At 29.2% G+C, this 19357-nt stretch overlaps 1 protein-coding gene across 1 annotated transcript; it reads right to left on the reverse strand.

Annotated features, from left to right (window-relative positions):
• Nucleotides 1-12518: 12518 nt before the first annotated feature.
• LOC132936374 (protein CREBRF homolog) lies at nucleotides 12519-18474 on the reverse strand. Its single transcript, XM_061003094.1, has 9 exons — nucleotides 18236-18474; nucleotides 16313-16707; nucleotides 15094-15613; nucleotides 14928-15029; nucleotides 14653-14857; nucleotides 14414-14590; nucleotides 13786-13859; nucleotides 13572-13670; nucleotides 12519-12967 (listed from the first exon to the last, which is right to left on the reverse strand). The coding sequence occupies exons 2-9, from the start codon at nucleotides 16607-16609 to the stop codon at nucleotides 12873-12875; spliced, it is 1569 nt and encodes a 522-aa protein (XP_060859077.1). The 5' UTR covers nucleotides 16610-16707; nucleotides 18236-18474; the 3' UTR covers nucleotides 12519-12872.
• Between the last annotated feature and the right edge of the window lie 883 nt (nucleotides 18475-19357).

The following is a 19357-nucleotide window of genomic DNA, read 5'->3' on the forward strand; positions in this document are numbered from 1 at the left end:
AGTTAATTAATGGTCTTACCTTGTACAAGCGATCTAAAGGTTGTGCTTGGTCATCAATATTTGGAGCAAAATGAAAACAACGCATTATTACCGACAACAAAAACAAAAAAACGATCCCTACTCATATAATTTGAAAAGCAAGTTATATTAAACAAATAGTGCTTTTTCCGATAACCGTTCAATCTATTTAGCTTTATCGTACCAGTATGAATAATCAGAGCTAAAAAAGTCAGCATTTCGTCGTTATCCGTGGGTTTCCACGTCGATATACGAAAACTCGGATAATGACCAATACGTAAAAACTCTTTTTCAGCGTTACTGTTAGTTTCATCGACCAATAAATTAATGAAATCATCATCGAATAATAAGAAAAAAAAATGTAATGTAAATTGGATATCCAGATAGTGAAATTTGTCCAGTTCATGAATTTTGACGAAAATACATTATTTGGACACATCCATTTCATGAAATGGACAATCCTATATCGTGTACTTTGTGTAGTTATTATTTTATTATAACTATATAGGTAATTTTCTATATTATTCTATACACAAAAATATAGCAATTTATTATAGTCAATAAATTATATCATAATACATTATATTTTTATTTTATTTTTTATAAACCATACGTATATTCTATTTTATAAACAACAGTGTTACCTATGTCCTATATTAAGTGTTATACAATATTCATGAAATTAACTATAATTATAATATTTAACTGCCTATATTTCTCTATTGTTTTATTAACAAAATAATGAATTGATTAACTTAAACATACCTTAAACGGCTTAAACTATACCTATACATTTTTTCCTTATTATTTATTTTTACATGATTATGACATCGACTGTTACATTGCATATTATTTTTAAAACAAGCACACCTACTTGATTGGCAAAGATGTTTTGCCTTACACAAACAATACAAAAATCCTTGCCCTCCTGAATTTTTTTTAATTATTTATCGTACCGAAAATTCAACATTTTTATCAACTTGATCAGTAGTGAGAAATTGAGTTGTTGATTTTTTCAAACATTCACTACCTACTGAACCTTTTTTTTAGTTCCGTGATCACAGAAATTATGTTTGGGGGGATCTGTAGGTCCCCTATCAACTTTTGGTACTCCAAATACAGCACATTGATTTCATATTTCAAAATCGTCCGTTTTTTTGTTGTTTCCCTGTTAAAAGTAAATTTAAATTAAGATCTAAATAGTAAAAGTACAATATAACTGTATTCTATTATTTTCCTTGGTCATTTTCTCTGCAGCTATAATTTTACCTACATGTCCAAGTTCACGTTGAATTTGTACTTTTTTGCTTAAATCGCATAATTGGCAAATAATTTCTTGTCTACACTAACTTTTTTCAACTCCTTGTATGTCATTTTCATAACTAGTAATACTAGAATCACTATCATCAGAACTTTGTATACCTACATTTGACATTGTCGTGAAGTTGTTTTGGTTCAAGCCCTACGACCAATTCATGCAAACTACTACCGAAAGATAAAATATACTCAACTCTTAAATTGTGTAAATTGATACCATGTATCCAGTTTTATAATTGGTCAAAAGCATGTTCAGGCATTGTTTACTACTCTTTTCGGACGCATGTATATGCGCTCGGAAAGTATTCTCACGGACTGTTTGCGCCAGAACGACAATATTATTATTAGTATTTATATCACCAAATTATTATAATTGGTGGCACTATTGCCGACCGCTCCGCGCACCTCTATTTCCTGACCCACACCGCACACATATTATATATCATACCCTATCTGTAAATTATATTATCTTGTATACCTACTATTTTGTGTGTGTTAATTATTATATTATTTTTATTTAGTTAGAAGTGCATCGATCGCAAACCCGTGTGGTTGAATGTCCGATCAATTATTGCAGGCGCAAATCGCCGAAGATTTTTATTGTAATACACTAATATTTTATATGTGATAATCACCAAGTTCCTTTTATCATAATATCGTCGCCGCTGTGTTTTATATTATTATATTCTGTATATTATTGTGTGCGCCTATCGCCACTGTGTTTTATACATTCATATTATTATTCACGGCTCGTATAGCCACTGTCATTTTTGTGGAATTATCATTGAATATTATATTGTTGTTACCGCCAATGGCCGTAATATAATTGTAATAATTATTATTTATTAGTGGTGCATTATATTACACTTAGGTTAGGTGCATGTAGCGGCTGGCCAGTCTTCGCACCTTATACATATTATGAGTATCATACTTATTATTATTTGTTGAGCCAGTAGGGCTATATTATTATCATACTTATTATTATTTTGTTGAGCCAGTAGGGCTATATTATTATCATACTTATTATTATTTTGTTGAGACAGTATGGCTAAATTTATTATCACATATACATTATTTTGTCAATAAACAAAAGTAACAACTTATATTTAATTGCCATATTATTACTTGAGTTACATTGTCATTTAGTTATAAGTTCCACATACATACTCACATACACACCCCACCTACACACTAGCATTCGCAGGATTTGCTCGGCGAACCTGGCCACCTTCTGTAGAATGCTAATAACATAATAAACACACAAACTATAGGCCGGTCACAGTGCCGCAACTACTTCAATTTGGGCCTGTGTGTAAATAAAATGAATGCCCCCCCCCCCTTACAAATGAAAATTGAAAAATTAACCCGTCGATTAGGTATTGTAAAATTAATTTTTCCAAATTTGAAAACATACTTTGGAACTTTGAATTTTTACTCATACAAAATAAGGTTTACATAATTAAATCACGTAGGTACCTATGTATTTACAAATAAATAAATGTAATAATTTGAAGCCTTTTTTATTCATTTTAAATATAAATAATTATCGAATAACAAATAAATTGAACATACCATACATTAACAGACAATTAGAAACTCAAAAATAAATACAGTACTCACTTTAAAATATTATGGCAATCATTTATTTATTATTTTGTGAATTTAACTATTCAAATAAATATCGCAACTAAGTTTTCACATACGTTATCAAAATGGATAGCTTATTGACCGACTACAGAACACCGACCGAAGAAGATCCCGCCGTTTGAACGTGCAATTTAAAATCTAGTCTGGTCTCGTTTTTCCCGCATAACAAAAATAGACACCAATAATTGAAACGCGTAAACACACTCACACTAAACCGGTCAAAATGTGCGTTCCTTCGCATGTCGCACAATTGCAACCAAACTATTTTTAATTTCGGTTGTACAGGCCGCAAAAGATACGTTGATGTATGATAATGTTGTGTACAAAACAAAACCCATCTGTTCAATGTTCAATCTTGTTCGATCTTTATTAATCATTTATTATTATTATAACAAAATGGTTTTCTTTTAATATATTTTTAAATTTTTATCATTGCCCCTCCCCCCCCCCATTATGGGTTGGGGCCCTGGGCCCGTGTGTTTGACACACGCGACACACCCGGTTATTGCGGCACTGGCTGGTAGGCGTGTGAGAGGAGTGCGCGACGAAGTGTATTAGTGACCGGGCCCACGGTCTAGTGCTGAACGTTCCCGGCGCGGGACTGTAGAATTCCGGAATGTAAATTGGCGGACCGTATAAATCTGGAAAGTGTACTCGCGGACCGTATTCTCGAGGAAAAAAAATTACTACGTAGGTACACCGTATTAGTCGCGGACCGTAGAAATGCGGAATAAAATATTTTTCGAACCATATTATGCCGGACCGTATAATCGCGGAATTTCAAAATATGCGCACTGTATTGTCACGGACCGTATAAATCTGGAAAGTATACTCCCAGGCCGTATTTCCCAGGAAAAAAAAATACACACCTAGAAATCCTGATTCGCGATGAGTGCAGTCTACTAGCCCATAAGTTTACTATTATTCTTAGCTGCCCTGTGTTAAGGGGTTTGATATAGGCAATTTTATATTAATTATTTGGAATGGAGCCCCACGGATTCCATAACATTTTTTTTTATAAACGTTAATATCTGGACGGACAAATTTGAAAATTACATAATAATGATATTTATTATTTGAAATTATACTATGTAGAAAAAATACGATTAGGAACTGTCTATGTTTGGAAAATTAATAAATAGAATATTAATTTTAAATACAGTTGAGAAAACATGTTATTTGGAATCCGCATAGTTTTGAAAATTAATAACTTATGTGAAACACGTATCAGGTCCGTTCAAATCGAAGCGGTGGCGGTGGCGGTAACTTCAGCGGTATTTATCGCTTTTTAAATACCGCTGATCTAACCTAACCGGAGAGCGAAATATTTCGCCGAAAATTACTAGTCGACATTGTGACACCCATGCGCGTACATGTATCTTAGTAATTATTATATTTTTATTTATTAATATTAATGTTTTAAAGTACAAAACAACAAATTGCTATATATTTTTTAAATGTTTACTATACCATGGATATATATTATGAAAACTCAAGTTCAGACCAATTATATTTTTACTTACCACTTTCACCGTTCATTTTAACACTTATTTCGTGATCCAAAATATAATCGTTTTTTCTCGTATCCTTGAATTCTGGAAGTGTCATATTATATATGATGGGATATTCTTTAACAATAGCTATTAACTGTAAAATAATAATTAAGTATTAAAACGTATGGACATTAAATTTCGCTGCCGCTACCGCCACCACTACTGCTTCGGTTTGAGCGGACCTTTATTATGAGTAAATTGGAAATACATATGTATATAATATTGTAACTATATTGTGCAACTCGGTAATTTTTGTAAATTGTAACAAGTTATAGTACCTACCTACTTGTCATTTTCAATTTAACTTGTAACTTGTAACTAGTCACAAATTTTCCTATAACTTTATATGAAGTTACAAAAAAATCATAGAGGGTCCCCCATTCCCTCAAATACGACGCTGCTATGTAGATATATATTGTAGACTATATTGAATTGCATTTATTAATTCATATATATACATTACTTTTTAACTACCTACCTATTATCTTGATAGTATGCACTGGCCTCGGAAAAATGTAATTAATGACTTATGTGTTATTTTTTACTCCAAACTTTCTTTTAAATATCATATGTTGATACCATAAAATATAAATCGTAAATGAAATTATGTTTAATAAAACGAATGTGTACAGATTTTAATAATGAATCAGCCTTAAAAGTTCTGTATTGTTCCTATGCATCTTTAGTTTGGCATTCGGATAGTATCTCTCAATATCAGTATTTAAGTTCTGTTCAAATGTTTTTTATGATATTTAAGCTATAAATGCGGATCAAAGACTTCCTCATACCCTGCAATCGGGCCTGCATGATCATATAAGCAATTTTATTAATATCATTAATAACATTAACTCAATTATCACATTGATTGCCATAACTAATAGAGCATTTAAATTTTATAATTAATTCATTCAATTCTAGGAATAAATCCTTATTTTATCCTTTTATTTGGTTCTAGTGCATAAAATATGCACTCACCTGTGAATAAACTTATGTTGGTTGGTAATTCTATCTGTAATATTGATTTATTTAATACATCACTCAATGAGTTAAATAAATTATCATATTAATTGTAGGCAGTGGCGGCTCGTGCAATAGGGCACACGGGCACGTGCCCCACCTAAAAAATTGAGAAGAAATAAGAAAAATTTATATTAAATTATTAAAATTAAAATTGAATAGGTATTTCTTCCATCATAATATAAGTTGGTACTTGGTAACTGGTATATTATCGAAAAAAATGTTTTATCAAATACGGGTGCTCCTAGATACGATACATGCATACTATATTATACGCATTGGGCGGCGGGCACTAACGAAGTTGTGCCCCGATGACCCGATAAACAGTACTAGATTTCCCCCCACTTTTTGACACGAATTAATAGGGCATTGCCGGGCACAATCGGATTGTGACCGAATTCTATTTTTATTACGATTTACAAGATTTTGTCGGTTTTGTTAGTTATCGTATTGTTATTGTCGACCGTCTTCCGTGGGACAAAATTTATATTTTGAAAACATGATAATAGGTAGGTAGGTAACAGTTGTTAGTTTTAAATTAAATGATTTTGAATGTTATAATTATTTATCTAATACACATAGATGTATTAAGATACACAATGCAAACTATATACATACATAGGTACCTTGTATATACAAGCCATATCGCACCAGTATAAATTATAATTACCGGTTTAAAATAAATAATAATTTATATTAAGACATTAAATAAAAGGTTGCAAAGGCATTATACAAAAAGAAAAAAGAACGTATATGAACGATGTGTTACGTAGTACAGAGCAAGACTACTCACATGGAAAAATTAGACAATTTTTCAAGAAGATCAAAAGATTTAAGACATTTAACCCAAGCTTGAAAGCTATTAGAGATAAGGATAATAAAACAATTTTAATGGATCCCCAAGAGAAAACAACTAGATGGCGCGAAAATTTGAAGAACTATTAAACAGTGAACTACCTGAGTTACCAATACCAGAGTGGGCTGGTCATACAGCTGATGCAAGAGTGGAAGACCTATGTATAGAAGAAACTAATAGAGCCATCAATAGTCTAAAAGATTGGAAATCTCCAGGATCTGACGGGATACCAGCAGAATTAATTAAATACGGAGGCGAGGAAATACATAAGATCATTCATGAAATCTGTAGCGAAGTATGGAAAACAGAAGTACTGCCAAATGATTGGAAAAAAGCCATAATAATCCCACTATATAAAAAAGGCGACAAACTCAACTGCAGCAATTATAGAGGAATATCTTTACTGAACTCTGCATATAAAATATTCTCAAAGATTTTGCTAAAACGTCTTGAACCAATAGCCGACAAATGCATTGGTGAATACCAGAGTGGCTTTTGTAAGGGTAAGTCGACAATTGACCAACTAACAATAGTAGGGCAATTAATTGAAAAAAAATTCGAATTTAGACAAAACATATGGCAAGTGTTTGTCGATTTCAGAAAAGCATACGATAGCATACACCGTGATAGTCTGTACAATATTATGCAAGAATTTGGTTTCCCGAGAAAACTTATCGCCCTAACAAGGATATGCATGAATGACACGAAATATCAAGTGAGAGTAGACCAAACGCTGTCCGAAGAGTTTGAAGTCATAACTGGGTTGAAACAAGGGGACGCGCTCTCACCACTATTATTTAATATAGCATTAGAGAAAATAATACGTAGTGTAAAAAATAATAACCTGGGAACCAATATTGGTACCACACAAATTGATATACTAGGATTTGCTGACGATTTAAACATAATTGGTGATAGTATGGAAATAGTGGAACAGAATATAAACACACTCGTAGAAGGTGCTAAATCAGTCGGGTTAAAAATAAACCAAGATAAAACGAAAGTAATGGAATTACTCCCCAATGGGGAAGAAAACGTGGTTATCAATGATTATACCTTTGAGAAAGTTAAAGAATTCAAATACCTTGGAACGACGATTACCAACAACAATGATTGGAGTACCGAAATTATAAGTCGTATACGCAAGGCAGAAAGGGCTTATTTTGCATTACATAAATTTTTCAAATCAAAACTATTTTCCAGAAGAACTAAGATCAGACTGTACATGACCATAATAAGACCAATGGTAACCTATGGATGTGAAATATGGCCCACAACCAAACAATTAGAAAAAAGGCTGCTAGTATTTGAAAATAAAATACTGAGGAAGATTTGTGGTCCAGTGTTTGATAGCGAGCTAAATAATTGGCGTAGAAGAAAAAATACTGAACTAAGAGAAATCACTGAAGTTCCACTATTAACAAGCCACATTAAGTGTCAAAGACTCAAATGGTTTGGTCATACCATGCGGAAAACAGAAACCACTAATACGAGAGCAGTAATGGAGTGGCAACCGACAGGGAAAAGACCAAGAGGGAGGCCTAGAAAGCGATGGATGGATGGAATAAGGAAGGACTTAGAAACATTGGAAGTGACAAATTGGGAAGATGGAGTTCAGGATCGTGATTATTGGAGAACGGTGACGGTGGCGGCCAAAATTCTTAAAGAATTGTAAAGCCAAAAGAAGAAGAAGAAGAAGAAGAAGAAAAATAAAAGGTACCTATATAAAGTAATATCAATATTATATACCTATTATAAAAGTATACATATGCCTCTTTTTTCATTGAACAAAATGTAGTATATTTACAATCTGTATTTACAAGTTATACAATGGCTAAATTTGATGATAGTTTATTGACGGAAATGTGAAGTCACTGATTGACGGCACCCCATGATACATATAACCTACACTAGGTCCTACACATCATTATACGTTTTTGCTGTTAAATTATTTTAAATATTATAAATCAAAACTACCTACATTATACTATGCGCATTGCATATTTATTATTTACATGTCTATACCTAGCTAAGGTATTGGTCAATATATGAATCCTATGTGTTTGTACTAACCTGCCTACTGAACAAAATACTAATATATTGTAAAAGTGCATTTGCTTCATCAAGTATCATGTTATTTAGGTAGTGTTTTAAGGAATAATATAATTCCATCCTTATACATAACACATATTTAGCTTATTAATTAGTACCTAACCATCATAGACTATAGATTATTATATTAGTTTATCTAGGGTGATCTCAAGTGTGGATTGGTAATCAGTATCTAAGTCACAGTTACTTTTAATGGTTAGGATGATCATAAAATATTTTTTTCGCTAATCAGTGGCATGAATAGGTCATATTATATTCAGGGGGTTAGTGCTCGGCTATTGCTTGAGCAACCAGAATATATTTTAAAAATATATATGTATATATATGCACAACTAGTAGAAAAAATGCTCTGGTCATAAACTTCGATGGAGGTTTTTGGAAGCAAATTGGATCTAGTTGGTACTTTTAGGATGTTAAAATTGAAAATTCTCAGTATTTTTAAAGTAATCAAGAAAAACAAAAATAAATAAATGATATTTTGTTAAAATTGTTTGGTAACCTTGGTTAGATTGTCTTCACTTAGATTGTAAATTATAATTGATTAATTTTTATTTTTTTTCTTAAAATGTCAATAAAAATTATTTGTTAGAACAAAAAGCTTAAAAATATAATACAATCGGTTCCTCATAAGTTTTTTTAACATTTTACATTTATAAAATAATTTTCTAATAAGATAACAAATATTGTATGTTATGTACTCTTTCCAATTGAGATTATGATCTAAGATAATGCCTAAATATTTTATTTTGGAAACATTTTCAAGTAAAAGGCAATCACAAATTTTATTTTACTTAAACAATTGAAGCTATGAGCTATGACATCTTTCTAAGGTACATTAGTATTATTTATCCTAAAAAATATTGATTTAAATTTGGTAATATTAAGTTCAAGAAAATTTTGATGTAACCAGGCTTTAATGTTGTTGATACATTTATTAGCTAAGCTATATAGATTGTCAATATTATCATGTTCAAGGTAACACTAATGGATTATCCGCAAAAGAAATTACCTTACCATTAAATTTCAAATTATTAAGTCCATTAATGTATATAAGGAATAGTATAGGTCCTAAGACGGTACCTTAGAAATACCACAATTAACATAAATTGAAAAACTAAAGCACTCATTAATTCTAACTACTTGTGTTGAGTGTTTATTTGAAAGGTAATATGAGAATAGTGATAGAGCATTCCAACAGATACCACAATACTTTAATTTCTTTATAAAAATATTATAGTTGACTGACGATTTAAATGCTCTTTTCAAATCAAGGAACATGCCTATTACCTTATTTCCTCTATCCAGACTTGAATGAATGAAATTTAAAGTCTGCAGTAGATCACCATTAGTTAGATATACCTTTCCTGAACCCAAACTGACTATTAGAAAAACAAATTATGATCATTTAAGAAATTTACTAATCTATTTTTAAGACATTTTTTAAATAGACAGCGTGAGAGACAGTGAGGTAGCTCTATAATAAATTATATTTTTAGAAGCCCCTGATTTATATGAAGGAATGATCAGGGATTTTTTTAAATTTTGTAGGAAATATTCCAGATGCTTTATTATAATAAAATATTTAAAGATATCGATATAGTTTTGCATGTATTCTATTTACCTTCAAAAAAAGAGGAATTTTCTTTAATGTTTATAATATTTTCTTTTATTTAATTTAACATAAATAAAGTGATACGTGTTAAGAAGATTGAGTCACTAATATGACATTTATCACGCATAATAGACCACTGTACACCATAAAATAAAAATATGAAATATTATTTCCAACATTTCTAAAGAATAAGTTAAATTCATAATACCATTAATATGTTTATAGTCACAAGAAGAAGAATTAGTAACATCTTTGATTAGATACCAGACCTTTAAAATACGACTACTCGATATTACTTTCAAGCAAACACTGAGGCGTATAAATATGTCTTAATCTTTGTCATAGTTTCAATAAATTTAGTTTAATCCATGAGTATCTTAACTTTAAACTATGTTCACAATGTTCACATATTGTACTATTGTAAAATTAAATCTAAATGTAATATGTAAAAAATTTAAAAATGAAAGGAATAAAATATTAAACTAATTGTAAGAAACTGATCTAATTGTAGATAATAATTAATTATTTTAAATATATTTTATGCTTAATTGTATATTTTATAATAATATTATATTCACAATTTTGATTTAAACTACTGTTAATATTTTTGAAATTAGTTTATTACTATCTAAATATGCATATAAGTCTTTGTCAAAGTATATAATCAGTAATTATGTAATTGTGGTAACTTAAATGGATTTTTACATGCTGCAACAAAAAAAGATTATATATAAAAAGTAATTCATAATTTGCAATTTTATTAATTACATTTGTAAGTTCATATTTAATTTTGTTCAAACTCATAATTATTTGTAAGACAATTTCATAAAATCTATAATTCATTAACAGAACTCAGTTAGTTAAAATAAATAGTACCTATAGTAATCCTTTAATAGTAACTCATGGTGTACCGCAAGAAACAGTCCTAGGACCATTATTCTTTATAATATTTATTAATAGCTTATTTGACTTAACGCTAAATGCTAAATTTATTTATTTTGTAGATGATACTGTAATATTAATGTCTGATAAATTATATGATGAACAATATTCTAGTGTAAAAATGATTGTAATGTCAAATTATGGTTTGGTATTAACTAATTGGAACTAAATCTAATTAAAACTAAATATATGCACTTCAGAATTAATAATGCAAATCATATTAAACATGAGAAAAAAATATATGTTCATTCATCTTCTTATACTTACTCCAACTACAAAGTATTTTGAGATCATAAGTGAATATGTAAATAAATGCATGTCAATTAATAAATATTCTGTCGTGTGCAGTTGACACGACGTACTCGCAATGTCGGGAGTCTAGTGATTATTTAATTATTTAATGCACCCTTGCTTTGTTTAGAAGCACTCATTGTGGTGAAAAGATTATAATATAAGAAGAAAAGTTGTCTCTTGAAATGAAATGAACGCAACTTATGAGACAGCAAGGTAGCTTGACGACAGAGCAAGAAAACAGAAAATGGTAAACTTCTTAGCCGGTTGTTAAAATCGCCCAGATGTCTACAGAAAGCAGCTTTTTTTGTTGAAAAAAACTGTTTCGGAAGAAAAATATTAAGAATATAATGTTAATTTTAATTTAGTAAAACGTTAAACGGATCACATATGTAGTACACAAACACAGATTATTTGATTATTCGTTTTTATAATTATATCTCGCTATTAGCTAATAAAATGATCAACATTGCTATAAAATTATTAATCTTTCAAATTTAAAAATATAACCATAATTTATATAAAGTATTTAAAAATATGTAATTACTTCACAATATCATGAATGTACATTAATTTGTTTTATTTTTTATAATGTTTATAAGATTTAATAAATACATTTTTTTTTTAGACTATTTAAGTACAAATGTATAAAATATTTTATCAACAATACAACTAGTTTAATAGTAAGGTAGCTTACTATATATTAAACAATACTATAATGAAATGGTTCTACTCAATCAAATGTACACACACAAAATCCTGCAGAGTTAAATTTATGCATTTCTTAACAATAATAAAAAAAGATAATTATAAAGTAATAATAACCAAACATAATTACATGGTGGTAAAAATATATTATGCTGCTCAAAAGAGACAAAACATAAAACAAAAATATTGAGAACAAATCAAAATTATTTCGACAAACCACATAAAAGTTACATTTTAATAATAATAGTCATATTTATTTATTTACAGATATAGAATAATACTCCAATCAGGTAACAATAATTTAATAACCACAGTAGCTAAATAAAAATTAATAAAAATAATAGAGAAAAAAATATATATACATTATTCATACTAGATATTTAAAATATGATAATTAAATAACTAATTGATATAATTTAATTTAATAATAACGTACTAATTTAAAAATAAGCATTTAATATAGGGTCATACTAAACAGGTCCAAGTTATCAAAAAAGTAAAGCTAAATCAAATTATAAAGAATTAAAAAAAAAGTAATGATACTGTTAATGTTGAACAAATTAACGAACTTTCTAATATACTTTCTAGGAATAGTAGGATTTTATAATTGACTGATAAATGTATAATCATTAATCAATAGTATTAAAAATAAAAATAACAGTTGCAATAAAAACATAAGTGACTTCTTATGTTGGCGGTCAACTTAATCATAACGAGAGATTATTGCGATCATCTTTAATAATATTTTAACTAAATAACTTATATAAAGACTAGTTTAAAGGTACTTGATTTTCAGCAGCTATAGCTCATCCAAGCCACCCCGCGGTGCACCTAATTTGGTTTTCTCCAGAACTTCGTTCACAAATTGTGTAGTTTTTCCAGCTACTTTTAATCCTAAACAATAAAATAAGAATAAGAATATAAAAAAATATTGATTAAGTACACTGATTTGAAATGTTTTAGCGATAAGAAAAATTTGGAGAAGTCAGTATTGATTAGAATAGTGACCTTTGACTTCTATGAGAACCAATTTTATTTTATTATTTTGGGATAGTTTGAGGTATTTCCAGTAATGCCAAAGACAAAATATATTTCAGAAGAACTACCCAAACATTACGATTAGATAGAATGATTCTATTAGATTCTAATCGATTCTATCCAAAATCCAAATGGAAAATATTATATATAAAATTTAAAATAGAAATTGTCTTATCTTCTTGATTATTTTACATTAGTTTATGGAATTTGGAGAGTGAATAACTGGAGACTATTTTAGTCGTTATTATGATGTGTGTGCGCGTATGTTCGTAATTGTTTATGATTGTTTTATGTAAACATTTTTGACATGCATAATTTTAGATATTTTTTTTTTAACTTTTTAAGGCATATATCAATTCATATTTTGTCAATTTGGGTGCATAAATGCATGCTTATTTAGGCATTTTTTAGGGTATGAACTTACGAGCCCTAATTATAATACAAAAACAAAATTACTTACTAGTAGCATATTTTATAATTTTCTCACTGGCATTTGACAATCCATGATTTTCTTTTAGAAATAACTTCTTCATTTGAGCTATAGCATTACTTAAACGCCCTAAGAAAAATTAATTCAATTATAATTCAATTATAAACATAAATGCTTGGATCTATCATCCAATATTTTAAAGTATTAAAGTAACATTTTAAATTAATTTAATAGAAAAAATTACTGTGTTCAGTTCTTAATCCATAAAGTTTTATTTTGTTCGCCTCATGTTGAGCTTTTATCCTCAACCGACATGCTCTACAAATATAAAATTATTATACATAATTTGAATTAAATATTAATCAAACAAAATATAAACCTAAACATTAAACAATAAATAAAAAAATCTGCAACATTAAAAATACTTTTATAAAATTCAATAATTTGTAAAATAAATAAATATGTTATGAAATTCTAAAATAAATCATTAGTATAAGATATTAATTTTAATTTAAGACCAGAATATAATATATCCCAATCTACTCCAAGTTTTGTGATATAACACAAAATAATTATGCCATTTAAAGCCAGTGCTACTATAGATTATTAATATAATTATCAGTTTAAGAATTAAGATTAAATATATTTCTTAACAGAATAAATTTTTTTAATATATGAAAGATTGTAATACCATACACACAATCATTAAAATTTAGTCCATCACATACTGTGACAATCTTAGCAGACTGTGTAAAGCGTTCACAAATAGTATGAATAAGCTTTATTTTTAATAAGATAATATGATACCTAAGATCATACATTATGGTTTAAATCAAATATAATTAAAATCTTATTTTTAACAATAAATGTACCTGGATACTAATTTGTTCTTTTCTTTACGGGCATTTTTTCTAAGATCAAATGGCAACTCGCTGACTGGTGTCATTTCAGTTATAATTTTATTCCATTTATCCAATTCACTGCCAATTAACTGTAATTGTTTAGGATTTGGTGTTAGGTTATTACCATCTCCCTTTCTTGGTTTACCACTAGAACATTTAAATATTTACTAATATTAAATTTAATTCATAAACAAACTTTTACAATTAACCTATGTTTAATTCCTTTGATTGAACAATTCGGACTAAATACTGGATCAATAATCTCGTTTAAACAATGTGAATCCTTTAGCTTACATTTTAATACTAATCTTTGACGTTTAGGAACCTTAGAATTAGCACTGTACTGCCAAAAAAATCCATCCTTGTGTAAAGATGATTCAGCAGATGTTCTACCACAATCACTGCCCTCTGAATCTATCAATTTAAAAATAATTAGGCATATGTTGTATTTGTTAGCATATAATTATATTTATTAAAAACCAACCGATATCAGATGAATAAGATTCTTCTTGTTCTGTATCATTATCAGAATCACCGACTGATTCATCAAATGACAAATCATAAGCTTCTGGAGTCAAAACACCTCCTTAAATAAATAAAAAATGATATTTTTTTTATAACTATACAATTAAAGTTTATTCCAAACTAACCAGTAGAAATCGAGGAAGTAGATTCCGCTTCTGTTAATGATCCAGTGGATAATAAATGCTGTCGAGGTTCTCTATGCTGCCACATTTGGTCAAGTCCAAGATGAGTAGGAGCTGATGACGAAAAATGTTCACTCGATTTTCTAGCCAGCATAAATCCTGATCCCGGAACACTAGTTCCAAATATAGGAGGAGATAAACACTTTTGTGATTTTGTTTCTTTCTTCATGAGTTCTTGTAGTGTTATTGAATTTGTTTGACCTGGAGAAAGTGATGAAAGAGAACTGCATTTATTTGGTGAATGTTGAAAGCCAGACTTTGAAGAACTCGGTCTGTTAACAGGGCTAGTATCCACAGCATGATCCATCAAGTATGAACTCATAAATGTGTCAGGAATTTCAAACATTTCTGAATCAGGTGGTAATAACAAATCATCAAAATTGAAGTTTTCTAATAAATTATCACCACCATAGGCATTTAATTCAGCTAATGTTGGTCCGTGAAGCAAATTGGATTGATCTGCCTGCATTAGTAAACCAACAAACAATACATTAAATTAAATTTGTTTGGAGTAAATTAGATTAATTTGAATTGTACATGCATTATATCTATATTAAAAAATAGTTCTCATATAAATCCAACAAAATATTAAGTTGGTTATTGAGAAAATAATCCTTAGTAAAATAAGAAATATTTATCATAATACCTATATTGGTAAATTAAGTAATGATAGTATTAATTACTTATTAAATATGTTTATTTGTTGAGTAATCCAATTTTAAGTGTATTAAATATTATATGATTTAAGTGTATTAAATATTATATGAATTGCACAACACTTATTTTAAGTTATTTACATACATTTTATATAAAATGCTTTAATAATTGTTGAATTTGTTATATATTTCCTATGGATACTTATCTATTTTCTCTCAAAATAAAGAACGAAAAAAAATGTATATAATAAACAAATAACACCTTCCTAACCACACAAATTTACCAATGTTATGAAACTGTTGAAAATTGTAAAAGGGCTTATTCATAACATCTTTAAGATAAAAAAATGTGGTCTCCTGAAATGAAACAACACATTTGAAAAATGTTCATCTACAAGTATAAATGATTATCAAATTAGTCATTTAAAAGAAGATAATTATCGGGGAAAAAAAATAAAAATTAACATACCACAAAGGTATTAATAAAATAATAAGAATTATCCTACCTGTAAAATTTCTTCATCCATTTTTATGAAAGACATATCATCAGATCTTCCTATCCGCCCAGAATCGTTATTAGTGAACAAATTTTGATCTGCATTATTGACTACAATATGATTTTGAATAAAATCATTAGATGTATCAAACAATTCAAATCCATCATTTTGTAACAAGTTAAGATCTCCATTTTTCTTTATTGGTATAGGTCTTACTAATGATGAACTTTCTATAGGATAATCAACATTTAACACACGTTTAGTTTCCGTTGTGCCAAAAAAGTGTGAATACTCTTTGTTATTCATTTTTCCTTCTTTATAACGTAATACATACAGCAATCATTTTTTTCTAAGAATTCTTCAATTACCTAATTGAATTTTTATTATTCTCAATTTTTATTCATCTGAAAAAAAAGTATATCAAATTTAATATTTAGAAAATTAAAATTAGGTAGAAAAAAGGGACAGACAAACATTACACAAAATAATTGAAAATTAAATTGAAGTTGGTACAGAAATACACTCGGATGAATGGCTTGCATATAAGACAATAGAAAATAAAGGGTACATACATAAAACTGTCAATCATTCCTAATTTTTTGTCAATCCCACCAGCGGTGCGCACATACAACGCACTTGAAGTTTATGGGGAAGTCTAAAACTTTGAATCATTAAAAAAATGCATGGACACCTCCATCATTGCTGCCCTTGTATTTGGTGGAACAATGGTAGCGTCTAAAAAACAAGAATGACACCACATTTGATTGTTTTTTAAGAGATGTGAAATTATGTTATACCTAATTTAAATTGACTAATACATATCTCTATATATTTTTACATTTTTGGTCAGTTAGTTTTTACATATACATATACTAATTAAATTTACCTACATATTATATTGAAATTCTACATTAATAAATATATTGTAACTCTACATTTATGTATTCATTCATATTTTTAACTATGTGGTAGACGACAAATGTGCGGTAGACCGCATAAGATGTGTAGAAACAGGCGGTAGATCCCATATGGCATGAATACCTTTATTTTCTTATTATAAAATGACACATACTTTTGTTATGAGTTAAGACAAATATAATTTACAGGAGGTTAACCACTAATAAAAGTTGGAAAATAAGTTGCTAAAAAATGCCCAATAGTATAATGTACTAGGGATTGAAGTGCGCGTTAAATTTACCTAATTAAATATAAATAATTTATAAAAATTACTTTATGGGAAATAAATTTAATATTGTATACATATGTTAAAAATTGTTTTATTCTCTAAAAATGTAATCGTGTACCTATAAGTACCAAGGTACCGATACTGGAAAAACACTCCTAATAACATAATTATCTATCTACGATGATTATAGGATGTGGTATTTACTACCTTATAACGAAACTCTTAAAAATAACAACTAATTGGTCAGTTGGAATTACATCATGATCACGTATACTTTGAGTAGACTGTTGAAAATTATCCGACTTTACAATTCAACAGCTGTTCATAATTTATTCATTACCGTCCACAACAGAGCGTGAAATAGCATAATTCACTTACCTACCCATACTAATCGGTATAACCATATACCTATAAACTAATGGACAGCAAATTCCACTCCGTCCTGCCATCAATGCTAGGTGATCATATAACAATATAACTGAAAGAGAATGAACATAAAGTAGTGAAGGAGCCCGCATAAGGAACTGTATAGTGTATACATTTTTCTACTTTGTTTCTTTTCTCGCTCACTCTATATCGTACCCATGACTCTCTCTAAGTGCTGTCCATTAGTTTATAGGTCTATGGGTATAACACAAAAATTGATTGATTAAATTTATGTTACTAACTTCGGTCAAAATGTGATCGTTGTAGTAATTTTAGGGCACCTACGAACTGTGTCGTTGGGACAAAGACGATGTACGTACCAAATAATACTGCGGATCCTGTTTTACCTTCCTTGTAAGATAGTGTTGGTTAGTTCCTTCGTTCACGAAAAAATTAGTGTATGGAGCACCGTGCAACAGGTCGAGCAGGGAAAATTATCGCCTATCAATTATTGTCAACGCCGACGACTACAACCGCCATCGCCACGTCTTCCACTCGTATTTTCGGCAGTCGATCAGAGTTCGCCGGAAGAGTCGAAAGGCTATCCAGTATCCGATATTATGCACTATGCAGTTTACTCAACGAAACTTATTATTTGGTGCGCGAAAAGTCAACGGTTTTGACTCAAGAACGCCAAGAACATCGATAATAATGATAATATAAGAATTTCTCATATTATCCATCTGCAAGAATTATAGTTAGCGCTTTTGCACCGTAGTGATATCACTGGGTACCACAAAATATAGATAATATTATTTGTTTTTGTTTGATGATAACTACGCTTGGAGCGTTAGTAGCTTTTCTCGTATCGTTGACCAGCTGTTTGAAACCAAGTTTTAACCTGTATAATATCTTAAAATTATTATGGTTTAAACCGAACAAGGCACGCGTACGACTTAAATATTATACTAACATGACCATTCGATCGTGATTGTCTACACGGCGATCTAGTGATACGTAATGTCGTAAGTTTAACGTACTGCTTCGATTATAATATACAATTTCCGAGATAGACAACGGCGCCTTTATCTTAATCTATCACGCATACATAAATACCAATACGGACGATGATAAAAAGTAATTAAATCGTTTTCATTGATACATTTTATTATAAGTTATAACTAAAGACCGGATTTAATTGATATTGCAACTTTTTTTGTAGTTAAGATAAATCAAATCTGATCAAATATGTACACGATTTGTATTAATTACTGTCTTTCTGTTTAATTTTATGTTGCAATTTATTGCAATTTTTAATGTTTTTGCAATTTTTTTCAATTTTGTATATTTCACGTAATCAAATGTACAAATCAATATTTCTTAACTAATTTTATAAATACATTTGTAACTTATTTTGTTTATTTTAGGAAAAAAAGCTTTCCTAAAAGCCCCATCGAGAATAAATAAATACAGAAAAGAAATGCCGGGTATACCTTTACCAC

This window comes from Metopolophium dirhodum, chromosome 1 (assembly GCF_019925205.1).
Source record: "Metopolophium dirhodum isolate CAU chromosome 1, ASM1992520v1, whole genome shotgun sequence".
Classification (NCBI taxonomy): domain Eukaryota; kingdom Metazoa; phylum Arthropoda; class Insecta; order Hemiptera; family Aphididae; genus Metopolophium; species Metopolophium dirhodum.